The sequence below is a fragment of the Apodemus sylvaticus genome, chromosome 2 (genome assembly GCF_947179515.1).
Source record: "Apodemus sylvaticus chromosome 2, mApoSyl1.1, whole genome shotgun sequence".
Classification (NCBI taxonomy): domain Eukaryota; kingdom Metazoa; phylum Chordata; class Mammalia; order Rodentia; family Muridae; genus Apodemus; species Apodemus sylvaticus.
The window spans coordinates 61,054,703-61,069,540 of NC_067473.1; the positions used below are offsets into that span (position 1 = coordinate 61,054,703).

At 40.8% G+C, this 14,838-nt stretch overlaps 1 protein-coding gene across 3 annotated transcripts in view; it reads right to left on the minus strand.

The window, feature by feature from the left end:
- The window catches only part of Dgki (diacylglycerol kinase iota), a 453,557-nt gene that overhangs the window by 24,104 nt on the left and 414,615 nt on the right, over window positions 1-14,838 (minus strand). For all 3 annotated transcript variants that reach the window (XM_052173449.1, XM_052173448.1, XM_052173450.1), the window contains exons 29-30: window positions 3,346-3,383; window positions 287-407 (exon numbers count right to left, since the gene is read on the minus strand). In XM_052173449.1, coding sequence (XP_052029409.1) covers window positions 287-407; window positions 3,346-3,383 — 159 coding nt within the window. The remainder of the gene's footprint in view (window positions 1-286; window positions 408-3,345; window positions 3,384-14,838) is intronic.

A 14,838-nucleotide genomic window follows, 5' to 3' on the forward strand; every position in this document is an offset into this window, starting at 1 on the left:
AGTGCTGAGATTGAAGGCATTCACCACAGTGCCCAGCAACTGATAACATTTTAGAAAGCTTTTAAATTTTGAATTAATTTCTTTCCCAACTCCTTCCCCTTTATAAATTTGAATGTAAAAATTATTTGTTTTTATTTATTTATTTGGTTAAGATGTCTTACCTGTACCAACCATGAGTGTCAGAGAAACAACTGATGAGTGTTACGTTGGGAAGACCTTGTTGAGTGTCAGTACAGATGGTGCTATCTAGAATTTCACGGTCATCCCTGGAGACTTGCCTACTCACCGTGGTCAAGGATGTACTTCACAATCTCCCCATTGCCGGTCTTAGCTGCGTAGTGAAGGAGCGAACAGTGCCCTGGTCCCTGAATTAGTAAGCTCCCTCCATTCTTATAGCTTTCCATGAGCTGAAAAAGAGAGACACAGGGCAGGAATATCAGCAGCACCCAGAGCAGGAGTCAGAGCAAGGTCACACAGAAACATCCTTTAGTAAACCACAGATGGTTTCAGCCTCAGAGGACACAGAGGACCATCTCTCCATCACTAACATGGATGGTTAGTGTCATGTAACTCCGGAAAGGGTCTGTCTGCCAAATAGCTCAAGGAAGTAGAAATTTCCACCCCCCTCTTCTGAGCCCCCGATTCTCAGAAGATCCACCCCCTCTTCTGAGCCCCCTATTCTCAGAAGAAAACTAAGATTTCCTGAGATTCATCCAGCATTTGTTGCAGCAGGAAGAACTTGGCTCTGAGTCTCCAGGCTCCTTTCCTGTGTCTTTTGTTGTCTTTGATATGGCATAAACACACATGCTTCTTTTCCCTGTATACGGTGCACATATAATGTGCACACATGCTAATGCATACACTCAGAGGGAGGTTTTCTGCTCCATTCTGAGACCTTCCAAGAATCAGGCACTGCATACCTAACAGGGCTAGAGAAGATCATGAACTAATGAGAACCAAAACAATGGTGTGAATGCCATTGCTTCTGTATGAGAACAGCCAGTAGGAAAGGCCAAGGATTTAGCCACCAGAGAGGAAAGTGGACAGATGAAGATAAAGAACGAGTTCCTGAAGTATCGAATATTACAAAATGCAAACGTGTCACCATTCTCCAAACTGTGGAATCCCAGCATAAGAGGAGCCTTGGTGAAGTTCCTCATAGATTATTTGAAGACAAATCTACTAACAGAGCTGGTCTCAAGAAAAACTAACACATAAGCAACAATAAAATGAGTCAGCCACCAGCCTCTGTGGCCTCCAAATCTTATAGGAAGAACAAAAGTGTTGACTGCAAAAAGAGATGGTGTAAGGCCAACAGAAGGTACCAGGGGAGAGAGCAGAGCTTTGGAAAGAGCCAAGAAAAAGTAACTAGAAATTCAGTCAAGAAGAGTGGCTGATGAGAGGAACTGGAAGCACAGGAGCTGAGAGAATGAATCTATATCCTCAAACTCTGGGGGAAGAGACAGGAAGGAGCAGCATAGAGATAATATGAAAATGAAATATATATGATAAATGGATCTCTAACATATAGATATAGATGATAGATAGATGATAGATGGTAAATAGATAGATGGTAGATAGATAAATGATAGATGGATGGATAGATAGATAGATAGATAGGACTGAAAAAGTTCTTCACCCTCTATCTCATCTCATGGTATATAAGACATTATTGAGTCACTCCTCAGACAGGGAATAATTATAATGTAGATTGTGCCAGGATAACCAATTAGATATAGTGCTGTTTTGTATTTTAAGCAATTCTCAGTAAAATATTTTTAAATGAGTAACAATACACTCCAGGATATGGGGAGATGTTGTCCTAGAATAACAGCATATGGAAAGAGCTTCAGATTACAAACTGAGTCAGAAGTGTTTCAAGGGCAGCAGTTGTTCTTGCTTTCCACAGACTCCAAGGTAAGTCCTTTCAGAGGTGTATATTGCTACCGGCTAGCCCACCGAAGAGGAATGACCATGAACTCCCAGGAATCCTGTTTAGGGATGAGGCTTCTCTTCTGGCTAACAATGCCCTGGAACAGTAAAGTGGGAAACTATACAGGCAACATGGTCAGAATCCTAGAACTGAAGCTTCAGTTGACCAATTCAGAGGCAATCCTCCCTCTCTCTGCTTTCTGTTAGTGATGTTCTGAAAGTGTAGAACAGGCATTCTCTGATTTATCCAACAGATGTGCTTTTAAATGGAAAGGGAAGAGAGGAGAAGGGGGAGGGGAGGAAAGGAGAGGGGAAAAAGAAGATGAAAAGGAAAAGGGAAAATATGATATGGAGAAAAGAGAAAAAGCAATTTTCAGCTTCCTTTTATGGTCTTTGGTTTCTTGGCCTGTACTGTACGTCCATGATGGGAAAGGTATATCCGCCATTCAGAGTCAGCCAGCACCATTGTAGAGTATGGCAGCATTGCTGGAGTTAGTTACATGGAGACGTGTAGACAGCCATGACCCCTAGCACAAATTCACAGAGTACATCATGGAAAGTATTTTTAATAACTGTTGTTAGAAGAAAATGGGTTAGAATTATATAGCAAAACTAAACCAACTAACATTTTAGGTGCTTCCCTATGCAACATGAATAGTATTGGCAGTCTTATCATGTGATTACATCCAGTCCTATGATAAACCAAGGAAGAAATAAGACTTCAATACCATTTCACAGATAAAGAAATTAAGGCGCCAAGAAAATGCGCTTATGGTATAAAACATCCACATAGAGTGAATGGCAAAGGCAAGATCTGAAATCAGGCAATCTAGCTGTAGTTAGATTGATATCTAATTGTAATGTAGTTGATATCTAATTCCTTATAAACTAGATCTACCAGAAGATACAAGCACAAGCTGAAACATCCAGATGGACTAGACAGTCTGTTCCCAGTTGGGCGTGACTTCTGAAACAGACGACTATATCAACAGGTGCAAGCTCTCGCTGGACCCAGGCATTTCTTATATATGTATTTATCCCCATACACACCTAAAGGAGCAGTCAAATTCTTCAAATGTGAGCCTTAGAAAGCAGAATTCTAGGCACTATGAGCATTTTATCATGGGAAAATAGAGTTCTTAAAAACAAAACAAAACAAAACAAAACAAAACAAAAAAAACCTAACCAAAGACAATCTACCATACTCCAAGGAATCTCCCAAACTCCTTTGCTATTAGGAGAAGCAGGGTGGTGAGCGCTCATTCTCTCTACTCGTTTCTCAAAAGCAGATCTTTCCTCCTCCCTCCATGTACTCCACAGTAGTTTATAGACTGGGTCGTGAAAATTTGAGGAGGCATGCTTGAATTAAGCTTCTTAAAGAATCCCCAATATGTTGGTAGCAGGATAGCTTACCTTCATAAGGTCACCAGTTAGGACTGCCTGCAAAATTGCTGCGAAAGACAAAAGAGAGATGTCTTATTAGTAGAAGACCCTCTCACTGAAAAGCTACAAATGATTGGTTCCATGTTCAGAAGTAATCTCTACCGGGGGGAACAGAGATTCACTGTCAAACAGACAAAATTCCCTTTCCCACCCAAGCACCAGCCATTCCCACGGTTCTAATACTTTCTTGAGCCTCTTCTCATCCCAGTACTGCAAAGATAATGTGAAATCTGGAGTCACATTAGATTAAAATCTTAGCTCTGACCTTATGAGGTAAGCAACACTGGGAAAACTATTTAACTCCACGAGTCTCAGTTGCCACAATTGCAAAAGAAGAAGTCTAGACCCTGTGGGCGAGCTGAAAGGGTTAACACCCTGCGGGCTAGCTGAAAGGGTTAACACCCTGCGGGCTAGCTGAAAGGGTTAACACTGTGGTTCCTCCTTTCTTTCCTTGTACTTTATTCCCCAGAGACTGAGCATATCTCTGGCTATTTTGATTGTGAATATTGTAGTGGGAAACACTCACTGCCACAGATATTAAGAGGATTAGAGAAGAAGAGGAAACTGTTATCTCAGTTGTATTCTCTGGAGAATAGTCACAGGCCTGTGACTTATTAATAGGTGCCCATGATGGAAATAAGACTAAGAATTACTTATAAGAGAAAATTGAAGTTTCTAAAGGTTTATGCATGTAGTATATAGAAAGTAAATGAGAAAATCATGTTAAATTAAGGGAAAAAATCTAAAGACACTCATGATTCCTAAAGGGAGCTACCTGCATTTGTAGAACTGATGTCTTCAGAAAAGGAGATATGCCAATTTGGAAACTATTCAAACTAAGAACTCAGTCTTTCAAATCACAAAGCTTTAGAGAAAAAAATGTTTAAGTTTTATTTTGCAAAGTTTTATTTTATTCTTATTTGAGTGATGTATCAAATCAATTAAATTAATTGAAGTCTAGGAGCACAGATCAAAAATACAAGGAGTACAGAGCTGGAACTATGGTTCATGCATGAAAGTGCTTTCTGTGCAAGCACGAGGAATTGAGTCCGATCAGCAAGACCCACAGAAAACGTCAGACGTGGTGGCACGAGCGTGGGATTCCAGTGTAAGGGAGGAAGATAAGCAGATTCCCGGGGCTTGTTGTCCTGCAGGCCTACCATCCCCTGGAAGCCCCAGGACCCAGAGAAGAATCCTGTCTCAAAACTAGGTGGATGGTTCCTGAAGCACCAAATCTGAGGTTGACCTATGGACACCACACACACACACACACACACACACACACACACACACAAGCATAAGAGAGAGAGACAGAGAGACAGAGAGAGAGAGACAGGGAGAAAGAGGGGGGAAGGGAGAGGAAAGGAGAGGGAAGAGGAAGGAAAGGGGAGGGAAGGAGAGGGGGAGAGAGGGAGGGATGGAGAGACAGACAGAAAGACAGACAGACAGAAAGAGAGAGGGGAGTAGAGAGAGGGATGGGAAGGGGAGGGGTGGGAGGAGGGAGAGGGGAGAGAGGGAAAGGGGAGAGAGGGAAGAAGGAAGGGAGGGAGGGAGGGAGGGAGAGAGAGAGAGAGAGAGAGAGAGAGAGAGAGAGAGAGAGAGAGAGAGAGAGAGAGAGAATGTACCCCAGCTGCCACTTGGCTCCCAGGCTTCCTACTGCACATTTGAGAGTCCTGTTCTAGAGTCCATATATCAGTGTTGCAGGGCTGAGCACCATCTATTAGCCAGAAGCCGTGAAGACCTACAGAGGAGAGGATGGCTGCTTGAACATGGGAGGAACAGGAGGCAAGGAGAAGGGGGGGACTGTGTAGGACAGAAGAGGGAGAGGAATGTTTCCTTCTGCAAGAAGCTATAAGCAATGCACACTTGGTGTGCAAGAGTCTATGATGAACCCAGTCTCCCTCTGCAAAGCACAGAGGCTCATCAGCTCATGGAGGCGAATCAAGAAGGCAGAAGGACAAGTCAGCGGGCTGCAAAGCAAGACATGGTCATGGCCATGGAATGGATTAGTAGGGAATGTGGGGGGTGCTGATGGAGACGGAGGGGGGGGCGGGGGGATGAGAGGCATAGAGGTGATAGGGACGTGTCATAACAGGCATACAGTTATTTTAAAACTATTGTATTTTAAAAAAGACGCAAGAAGTGGAGAAATATGGGAGCTATAGAAAAGGAATTAATATGTCCAAAGAGCCTATGAAAATCCTGTGCATCCCAGGGCTTATCATGGCCCCAGCACCACAAACCTAGGTCTAGGGCTCTGTTCACTGCACTGAAGTCAGTGTGGGGAGAGCCCTACCAGGCACCATGGTCCCACAGAAGGTAGCAGAAGGTACTGTGGGTTAAGTTTGCAGTGCTGTGGAAAGAGGGATGGATCAGGACATAATTCTGTGTGATTTGCTGGACATGAACAGTTTAAGCCTTTTTTTTTCCCTCCTTGGCAAATTATTGCTGTAATGCTCACCTCAAGGTTAAAGTTTTTAAAAGACTTTATAAATAGATAAAGGGATAGTTTTCAGCACTCCTAAGCCTGCACACATGCACACACATACACATACAAACACATACATACATACATACATACACACACACACATACACACACACACACAAACCAATCATTCAGAATGCAATGTCTGTCAAGGATAACCCTGGCCTTTCTTTGACAACTTCCCTTGTCAGGGGAAGCTGGACATGTGCAGCTCTGCTAAAATAACATATTCAGATGTGAAGGAGAGATCAAGGGGCCATGAGGAGGTATTTTTCTTCAGGACAGAAACTGTGTAACAGATCACAAAGAAGTGGGCATGGAAAATACAATTAGCAATTTCAGTTTGGAGGAACAAATAAGTTCAGATTGTCATACTATAGAAAGCTCCCTTGGCTGCAACAAACCATCTTGACAAGAAATAAGGCGACTGGAGCTGCGAGAACGAACTGTTCCTACAGTCTTGTGTAACCCACTCAGAAGATCAAACAGCAGCACGGTTTATGTTTTCGAGACCATACGAAATGTGTTCACCACGGAACAAATGCAAGTGCTCATAAAAAGTGGGAGGATGTGGAGAAATCTGCAAGGAGATGAGGTCATTATTTAAAACATTTATGAAAAATCAAACTTGGCACATGCACACAATAAATCAAGGAAATAGAAGAAACCCCCAGGGCACAGTCCATGTAAAGACCTATGGCTAGTAGTACAGTCAAAGAAAGTTTTGTGGAGGATGGGACATTTAAACCAACCTATGCCTGGTAAGTAGAATTAACTGGCAAGGAAGGTTTGGGAAGTTCTTTTAAGTTGAGGAAGGAATCTGAACGAAAGCGTGGAACTTGGAAACATAGTGCATGAGGGAAGCTACAAGGAGTTCTGTGTGGAGGGCAGCCACACATCACTGTACTGTAGCTTCACAGTCCACTGAAGCAAGTGTCTGTAGGCCAGGATCAGATTCTTGCATTGTTTCTTACAGGGGATAGAGAGCAACTGGAGAGTTAAAGTCAGATCAGAGGAGAATCTGAATGTTCTTCAGCAGGCCCGCCTGCTTCTTTCCTTCCCTCCCTAATGGCTTGCTATTAGGTCCTTTGCTACCAATCCTCCAAGTAGAATCCCTTTCAACTTCTACACCTTCTACCCTACATCATTCCTGAGCAATGCTATTTGTGTCTTCGAGTTTCCAGCAGCTTCTCAGTTTGATATCCCCATAAATACATAGGAAATTGTATAACAGAATAATAACCACAAATAATTCTCATTGTGTTGGCTAAAGAAAGCATGGATACTTATTTTTAAGCCAAACAACACACCCAAGGGTAGCTATTATGCAAACACTATTAGAAACAAGGCTCTCTTCTCTCCCCTGATTAATGTCCTTCCTTATGAACATTGTTGTTTAAGATCTCTTCTGCATAAAGACAGCCCAAGTCCATTAATATTCAACTCTAGGTAATAACCTTGTGGAAGATCAAGTTTAAAAACAAAATAATGAGCTGCTATGATTACAGCATTATTCTTTATTTCTTGAACTCAGTTTTTTGTGTGTGGGGAGGGGGAGTTCTCACATAGATCTTTCATAATAAAATGAATGCTTCAAATATCCAGAGGCAAAAATCGCTTCAATTTTTAATTCATCACAAAGGCTACTGAGTAGATGAGTAAGTTTCGTGGAAAAATAAATCGTAATAAACTTACTTAGTAAGATAGTAAAGGCATGGAAATATTTTTATATGTGGTAAGTTGAATCTGTCCATGTGAAAGAGCTTACTTTTCTTGCTACACTATGCTTTCAAACTTCAACTTGCTATAAACTAGAACCAGGACGGTGAGAGTGTGGATATCAGTTGCGGAAGTATCTAGGCAAGTTTGGCGTGTAGGTGTGTCTGCGAGGTAATGGCTTGACTGTGAACTGACCCTGCCTACTAGGGTGGCACCACTTCATGAGCAGAACCCTAAGTGATATAAAAGTTAGAAAAGCTAGCTGAACATCTGAAGGCAAGGTGCAAGTGAACCATATGGGCTTGGTTCTCTCTTCACTTGACTGTAAATAGAGTGAGCCCAGATGTCTAAAGCACTCACACATGTGTGACTATCCTACAACAATGGAATCTGAAACCAAAGAAAATCCCTCAATTCTCCCCTTTGCTGCTTTTGGTCAAAGTATTTTACCACAGCAACAGAATGAAGCTACAACAGAAATAAACTCAAGATCAGAGAATCTAGTTCATAGAATACAGTGGCTTATTCTTATTTTTCAACCTGTATATGGAGGAAAACATCTTAGATAAAGGACAATTATAACCCAACAATTTGGTGTATGATTACTTCTGAAGGAAACGGTTATGTTGTGATTTGATGTGCCAACAAGAATAGGAAGAAAAAGTATAAACAAGGTGGCAAAGACACAGATGTTATATCCTTGTATTTCTTTTATATTTTTACTTTTGCTTATGTATGTGTGTGTGTTGACATGTGCACATGAGCACGGTGCAAACAGTGACCAGAAAAGAGCATTAGGTCCCCCATAACTGGAGTTACAAGTAGCTATGAACCACCAAACATAGGTGCTGGGAACGAAACCTGGTTCTTTTGGAAGAGCAGCAAATATTCGCAACTTCTGAGCCATCTCCCCACTCGTGATACACTTCTTAATAATTCGGACAAAAGAACTTTATATGATATATGAAACAAAAGCAAAACCCTCCTCACAGGAAGATTTTAAAAAGACTAATACATAATGCCTGATTGTTCAGTTTTAAATGTCACATACAATCACCTGGCTCATTACCATTTCCTCGTGGTAACAACCACTCAGATGCTTAAAAGTGTGGTAGAAAAAAATTGAAAGGAAAAAGTGTGAACAAAGCATGACATGTGGAAATCTCAAAGATTAGTTAGCTGGCTGACTGAGTCATAATCACAGATTTGGATAGTTCTACTTTTTAAGCCAACATTTTCCTGTCTAGAGCTAGGATCCCAACTTCCTAGTCAGTAGACACTTTCTACACCCCCTACCTGACTTTTAATCTAACTCTTCACAGATAGAAAACAAAGTGATTAGGACACAAACTGACATCCCTCCCGCCACACAGTACTGAGTGAAAGATCAAAGGTGCGGATGAGTTTCGCTTCGGTTAGTTTCTGCCCTTCTCTCTCCTAAGGTCAAGTGCTTTTCATCATAATGTTCTGCTTGGTTTGTTCTACTTAGGTCATAATGCCGACAAATTGAAACAAAAGACCTGTTAAACAGTAAAGATAATATGTATTTTTAAGCTCAATATCTATTTCTATAAATGGAAACACTAAATGATGAACAGACCCAACATTAAGGTTAGGCTCAGGGTTTGTTCAATCCGGTGAGGAGGAATTTTCAGACTTTCCCTGGTTTTAGTCCACCAGGAGTCTACCTCTCTAGAGAGATTTCTCCACAGAGCTTTTCCTGTACTGAGAAACACTCTGTCCAATTTTTCTGTTAGCAAGCAGCCAGCCATGATACACGAGCAACAAACTGTGGAAGCTTAGCTTGCAGAGATGGGATTTAGTGTAATCATCAAACACAGCAAAGGTAATCTAACACACAGTTAATGGTATGGACAGCCACTGTGAATTATACTAATTAGGCATAAACGGGAAGCAGCTCAGGAAAGTGATTGCAATTAGTATTATTTTACACAGGCAGACAGAACAAGTCCAAGATGGGATGAGGAAAAGGAGAAATCAGAGATTTCTAAAGACTTCTGCATTTAACCTGGTCCTAAGGGAATATCTGTCAGTCAGAGCAGGATATGAGACAAGTCAGTTTTATAATAAAAGCTAACAGGAGTTGCATTGAAAAAAGCTGATCTTCTGAAACAGATTCCTGGTTTTTCTTACAATAATGCACAGGCCTGTATCAGTCATTGTTTTGCAGCAAAGTGAACTTCCAACATTATGGCTGAAGACACAATTCATTTGGCTAAGAACATATGCTTTGCACAGAGAGGTTTTCAGAACAAGTTTGTCTCCGCTCCACTGGATGTTGAGCTGCCCACACTCAACATGACCACACACATGGCTGTGACTTGGAAACGGGCTTTATTGGAACTTTGGTCCACCTTACTTAGCTTTACATGGGCTGTTTAGGTTCCTTGGAAAATGGCAGCTGATTCTCAAAAGCCACCATAGCTGTCAGCCCTTGGAAGCATGCTCTCCATACATAGAGAGTCATGAACCATTCTCATAGAAATTCTGGTTTACCCGTATTCAAGAGAAGGGTGATACAAACTGCAGGTCTCACCAGGAAGAGTCAAAAACCACATTGTAAGATGTGTGTGTAAGATGTGTAGGAAGAGAGATATTGCAATACTATTTCTGAAAGGTAAATCTGTCAATTCTGGATGCCTTTCTTTCCCCTCTCTTAAACATGCATTTCTCAGTCTATTAAATTTTATTTTTGTGGAGACATGCATGATAAAACACATGATACAAGATGTGTAGTATGGTCCCACAAGTGACATGGGCAATAAAGGCTGTTGGTCAGAGTCATTTCTCAATACTAACTAAAAGTTGAAATCAACACTCCAACTCAAAGAACACTGCAATTCCCATCTGTGAGGTAAGGTTTGGGTTTGCCAATCAGTCTTAGCATCACCTTCTCTGGTACGCTCATCTTGCAGTGTGACTAAGTCCAGTGAACGTGTGTCTTCCCTCCCAGAATATGGGTAAACAGGGACTTTAGTTGGAGGGATGGTTCATGACCCCCATGGCAAGGTGAATATCTTTGCTTGGGCTCCTTGCATTGGTGGCTTTTAGAACCAGCCATCATTTCCGGAGGAAGCTGGAACCATCCATGGGAAGGCAAGTGAGAGCAACCATGGGTTCCAATAAAGCCAGTTCCAAGCCACAGCCATGAGTATGGTCACACTGATAGTGGGCAGTTCAACATCCAGTAGAGCAGAGACAAACTTGCTCTGGAAAACCTCTCTGTGCAAAGCGTATATTTTTTGGCTAAATGAGCAATTCAACCATGATGATCTGGAGTTCACCTTGCTGTGCAACAGAAGCTGATACAGACCTGTGCATTATTGTAAAAACAAACAAACAAACAAACACACACACACACACACAAAAACAAAAATAAAACATTAATCTGTTTCAAAAGATCAGCTTTTTTCAATGCTACTCCTGTACTTTAGCTTTTATTATAAAACTTATTTGTCTCATATCCTGCTCTGACTGACAGATATTCCCTTAGGACCAGGTTAAATGCAGAAGTCTTTAGAAATCTCTGATTTCTCCTTTTCCTCATCCCATCTTGGACTTGTTCTGTCTGCCTGTGTAAAATAATACTAATTGCAATCACTTTCCTGAGCTGCTTCCCATTTATGCCTAATTAGCATAATTCACAGTGGCTGTCCATACCATTAACTGTGTGTTAGATTACCTTTGCTGTGTTTGATGATTACACTAAATCCCATCTCTGCAAGCTAAGCTTCCACAATTTGTGGCTCATGTATCATGGCTGGCTGCTCCCTAACAGAAAAATTGGACAGAGTGTTTGTGATCAAGAAAATATAGGGAAATCTATGCGAAGAAATCTCTCTGGAGAAGTGGACTTTGTGGACGATGATGGTGCAAACTTCCTGTTGGCTAAGCATGATGTTATAATTATTAATTAATGGGACAGTGTGAAGTGTACTTGTGATCATATTGGGTCAAGTGTGAATACAGCATTTGTCTTGAATTTGTCAATCATTCAGTGTTTTCATTGAACTGAAAGCAATTGAGCCCTTAACCTATACATTAACTTTTCTAAATTTTGTTTTCCAACAATTTAAAACAGAATAAATTATTCTTGTACTTGTTTGTTGAATTAAAAATACAGTTCAAAATATGTTCTGTTCCCCTAGTGTTCTCTCTTTTCTTTTTTGTTTTTCCATATTTGGATTTTTTATTAGGAAAATACACAAAATCTACATACTCAGAATTTTTCAAAAATTTAACACATTATGATTAATTATTGCCACTAAGTTGTACTACAGAACTTTTAATTTAGTTGTGATTTCTTTCTTTTTTTTTTTTTAGTTTTCTTTTTTTTCTTTATTGATATATTTTTATTTACATTTCAAATGATTTCCCCTTTTCTGGGTCCCCATTCCCCGAAAGTCCCATAAGCCCTCTTCCCTCCCCCTGTTCCTCCATCTACCCCTTCCCACTTCCCTGTTCTGGTATTCCCCTATACTGTTGCACTGAGTCTTTCCAGAACCAGGGGCCACACCTCCATTCTTTTTGGACCTCATTTAATATGTGGATTATGTCTTGGGTATTCAAAGTTTCTAGGCTAATATCCACTTATCAGTGAGTGCATACCGTGATTGATCTTTTAAGACTGTGTTACCTCACTTAGTATGATGTTCTTCAGTTCCATCCATCTAAGAATTTCATGAATTCATTGTTTCTAATGGCTGAATAGTACTCCATTGTGTAAATATACCACATTTTTTGTATCCATTCCTCTGTTGAAGGATACCTGGGTTCTTTCCAGCTTCTGGCTACTACAAATAGGGCTGCTATAAACATAGTGGAGCATGGGATAAACAGACTGAGAAAGAAATTAGGGAAATGACACCCTTCACAATAGCCACAAACAGCATAAAGTATCTTGGGGTTACTCTAACCAAACAAGTGAAAGACCTATATGACAAGAACTTCAGATCTCTGAAGAACGAAATTGAAGAAGATCTCAGAAAATGGAAAAATCTCCCATGCTCGTGGATTGGCAGGATTAATATAGTTAAAATGGCCATCTTGCAAAAGGCAATCTACAGATTCAATGCTATCCCCATAAAAATCCCAACCCAGTTCTTCATAGAGCTGGAAAGAGCAATTCTCAAATTCATCTGGAATAACAAAAAACCCAGGATAGCTAAAACTATTCTCAACAGTAAAACAACTTTCAGGGGGATTCAGTATCCCAGACCTCAAACTTTACTACAGAGCAATAGTGATAAAAACTGCATGGTATTGGTACAATGACAGGCAAGCAGATCAATGGAATAGGATCGAAGACCCAGAAATGAACCCACACACCTATGGTCTCTTGATCTTCGACAAAGGAGCTGAAAGCATCCAGTGGAAAAAAGATAGTCTTTTCAACAAGTGGTGCTGGTTCAACTGGAGGTCAGCATGCAGAAGAATGCGAATCGACCCTAGTGTTCTCTTAATCCCATAGATTAGACAGGATTTCTCTGATTTCCTTCCTTTTTCCTCCAGCAAAATTTCCATTCATTATAGGATAGCCCAATGGCTCTCAAGCTTCCTAATACTGTGACCCTTTAATGAAGTTTTAGTGACCCCTAACTATAAAGTTATTTTTGTTGCAACTTAATAACTCTAATTTGCTAGGGTTATGAATCATACTGTAAATATCAATGTTTTCTGGTGGGCTTAGGTGAGCCCCAAGAAAGAATTCTTCAACTCCAAGGGATGGAGACCCACAAGTTGAGAACCTCTAGTTTGATCATTGTGCTACATTTCTAGTGTGCCTTGCAGAAATACTGTCTAAAAGATATAGAACACCCACTTTGGGTCACTCATTGTCACCATCACTATATGGACTAAACAGTAGCAGCATCTAATACTTCACGGGTCTTATATCCAAACATGAGCCATATCTTCTGCAGAGTGTATAGACATATATGGGAGGCATCGATAGGCCTCATTTCCCTCTAATGATAGAGCTAACTCTCAAATTCAATTAGCTCCTGATAATTGCATGCCCTGATGTATATGGGTTCTTTCCATCTGCTGTAAGAATCTTTCTGAAGCTCCTAGTAGCATGAAAGAAGTTTTCTGTTTGGAGAAAAATAGAGATGCAGCCATCTCTAGTTCCCTCCAGCAGAAAAACCCTACCTTACTGCCAGGGGACCAGAATGCGCGTTATTCAGAAGTCCATTCACTCTTTTTATTCACCACTAGAATTGGCTGTAAACAGTGCAGTGACCAGATGTTTACCAGCAGCAGCTCATTTGGTTTTTTTTTGTTGTTGTTGTTGAGAATGTGTTGTTTTGTGTGCTTCAATTCCAGCACTGCAGTTAAACCAAAGGTATGCACAATGTACTTTTATATACCCTTAGTTTGATGATCTCCCTCTCTCTGAAAACTTCATGCTATGAGAACTTAGTAAAGTACTGAGAGTATATGTGATTGATCCTATAGTCAGTGGTCTACCTGCTTAACACTTTCTTGGTTGTTAATTAGGGACTTGGAAGATGTTGTAGGGAGGAAAAGAAAGGGCACCTACACTGGGGATTTAATTCAGTATTAGTGTGAATGCTTAACATGTTCAAAGCCCTGGGTTTGATCCCCAGTACCATAAAGGAAAAGAAAAAAACAGAGGGAGGGAGGGGCAAGGGAGGGAGCCTCCTCCACTGGCATCTGTTTTACCTGCAAGTCAATTTCTGAGTCATAGAGATGTCTTGCATCCCTTGAAAATTTATTTGTGCTTTTATCGTGCACCCAAAGACTTCAAGTCTAGAAAAATCTATATTAGGAGTCAAGCCAGATACAATATAGTCAAGATGCCTGTTACTTTGTTTGAACACAGGTAGTAAGGATCCGGATTAACTACAAAGTCATAGGTTAAATAATTTGCTTTGAGCACTGAATTCAGAAAAATATCATAGGTTAAGGAGCCCAAACCCTTCATCACTCTGTGCATTGACTTCAGTCAGCACGTGAAATATGTCACAGTGATCACAAGAGAGATGCGCGAGGTTCTTGAAAATACCCTCTGTCTGACCTCTACAGCTCAAGTAGCATGAGCATCGAACACTTTTTATAGAGCTAAATTAATGGCATCATGCTTGGGTGTAGTAGTAACTACATTCTTTGGTCCAGTGCCACCTTCTGATGTAATGCCCAGCTATTTCTCAACTAGAAAAGAACACTCACCCATGGCATTGATATCACAGAGTCCCATTAGCTACTTTTCTCAGT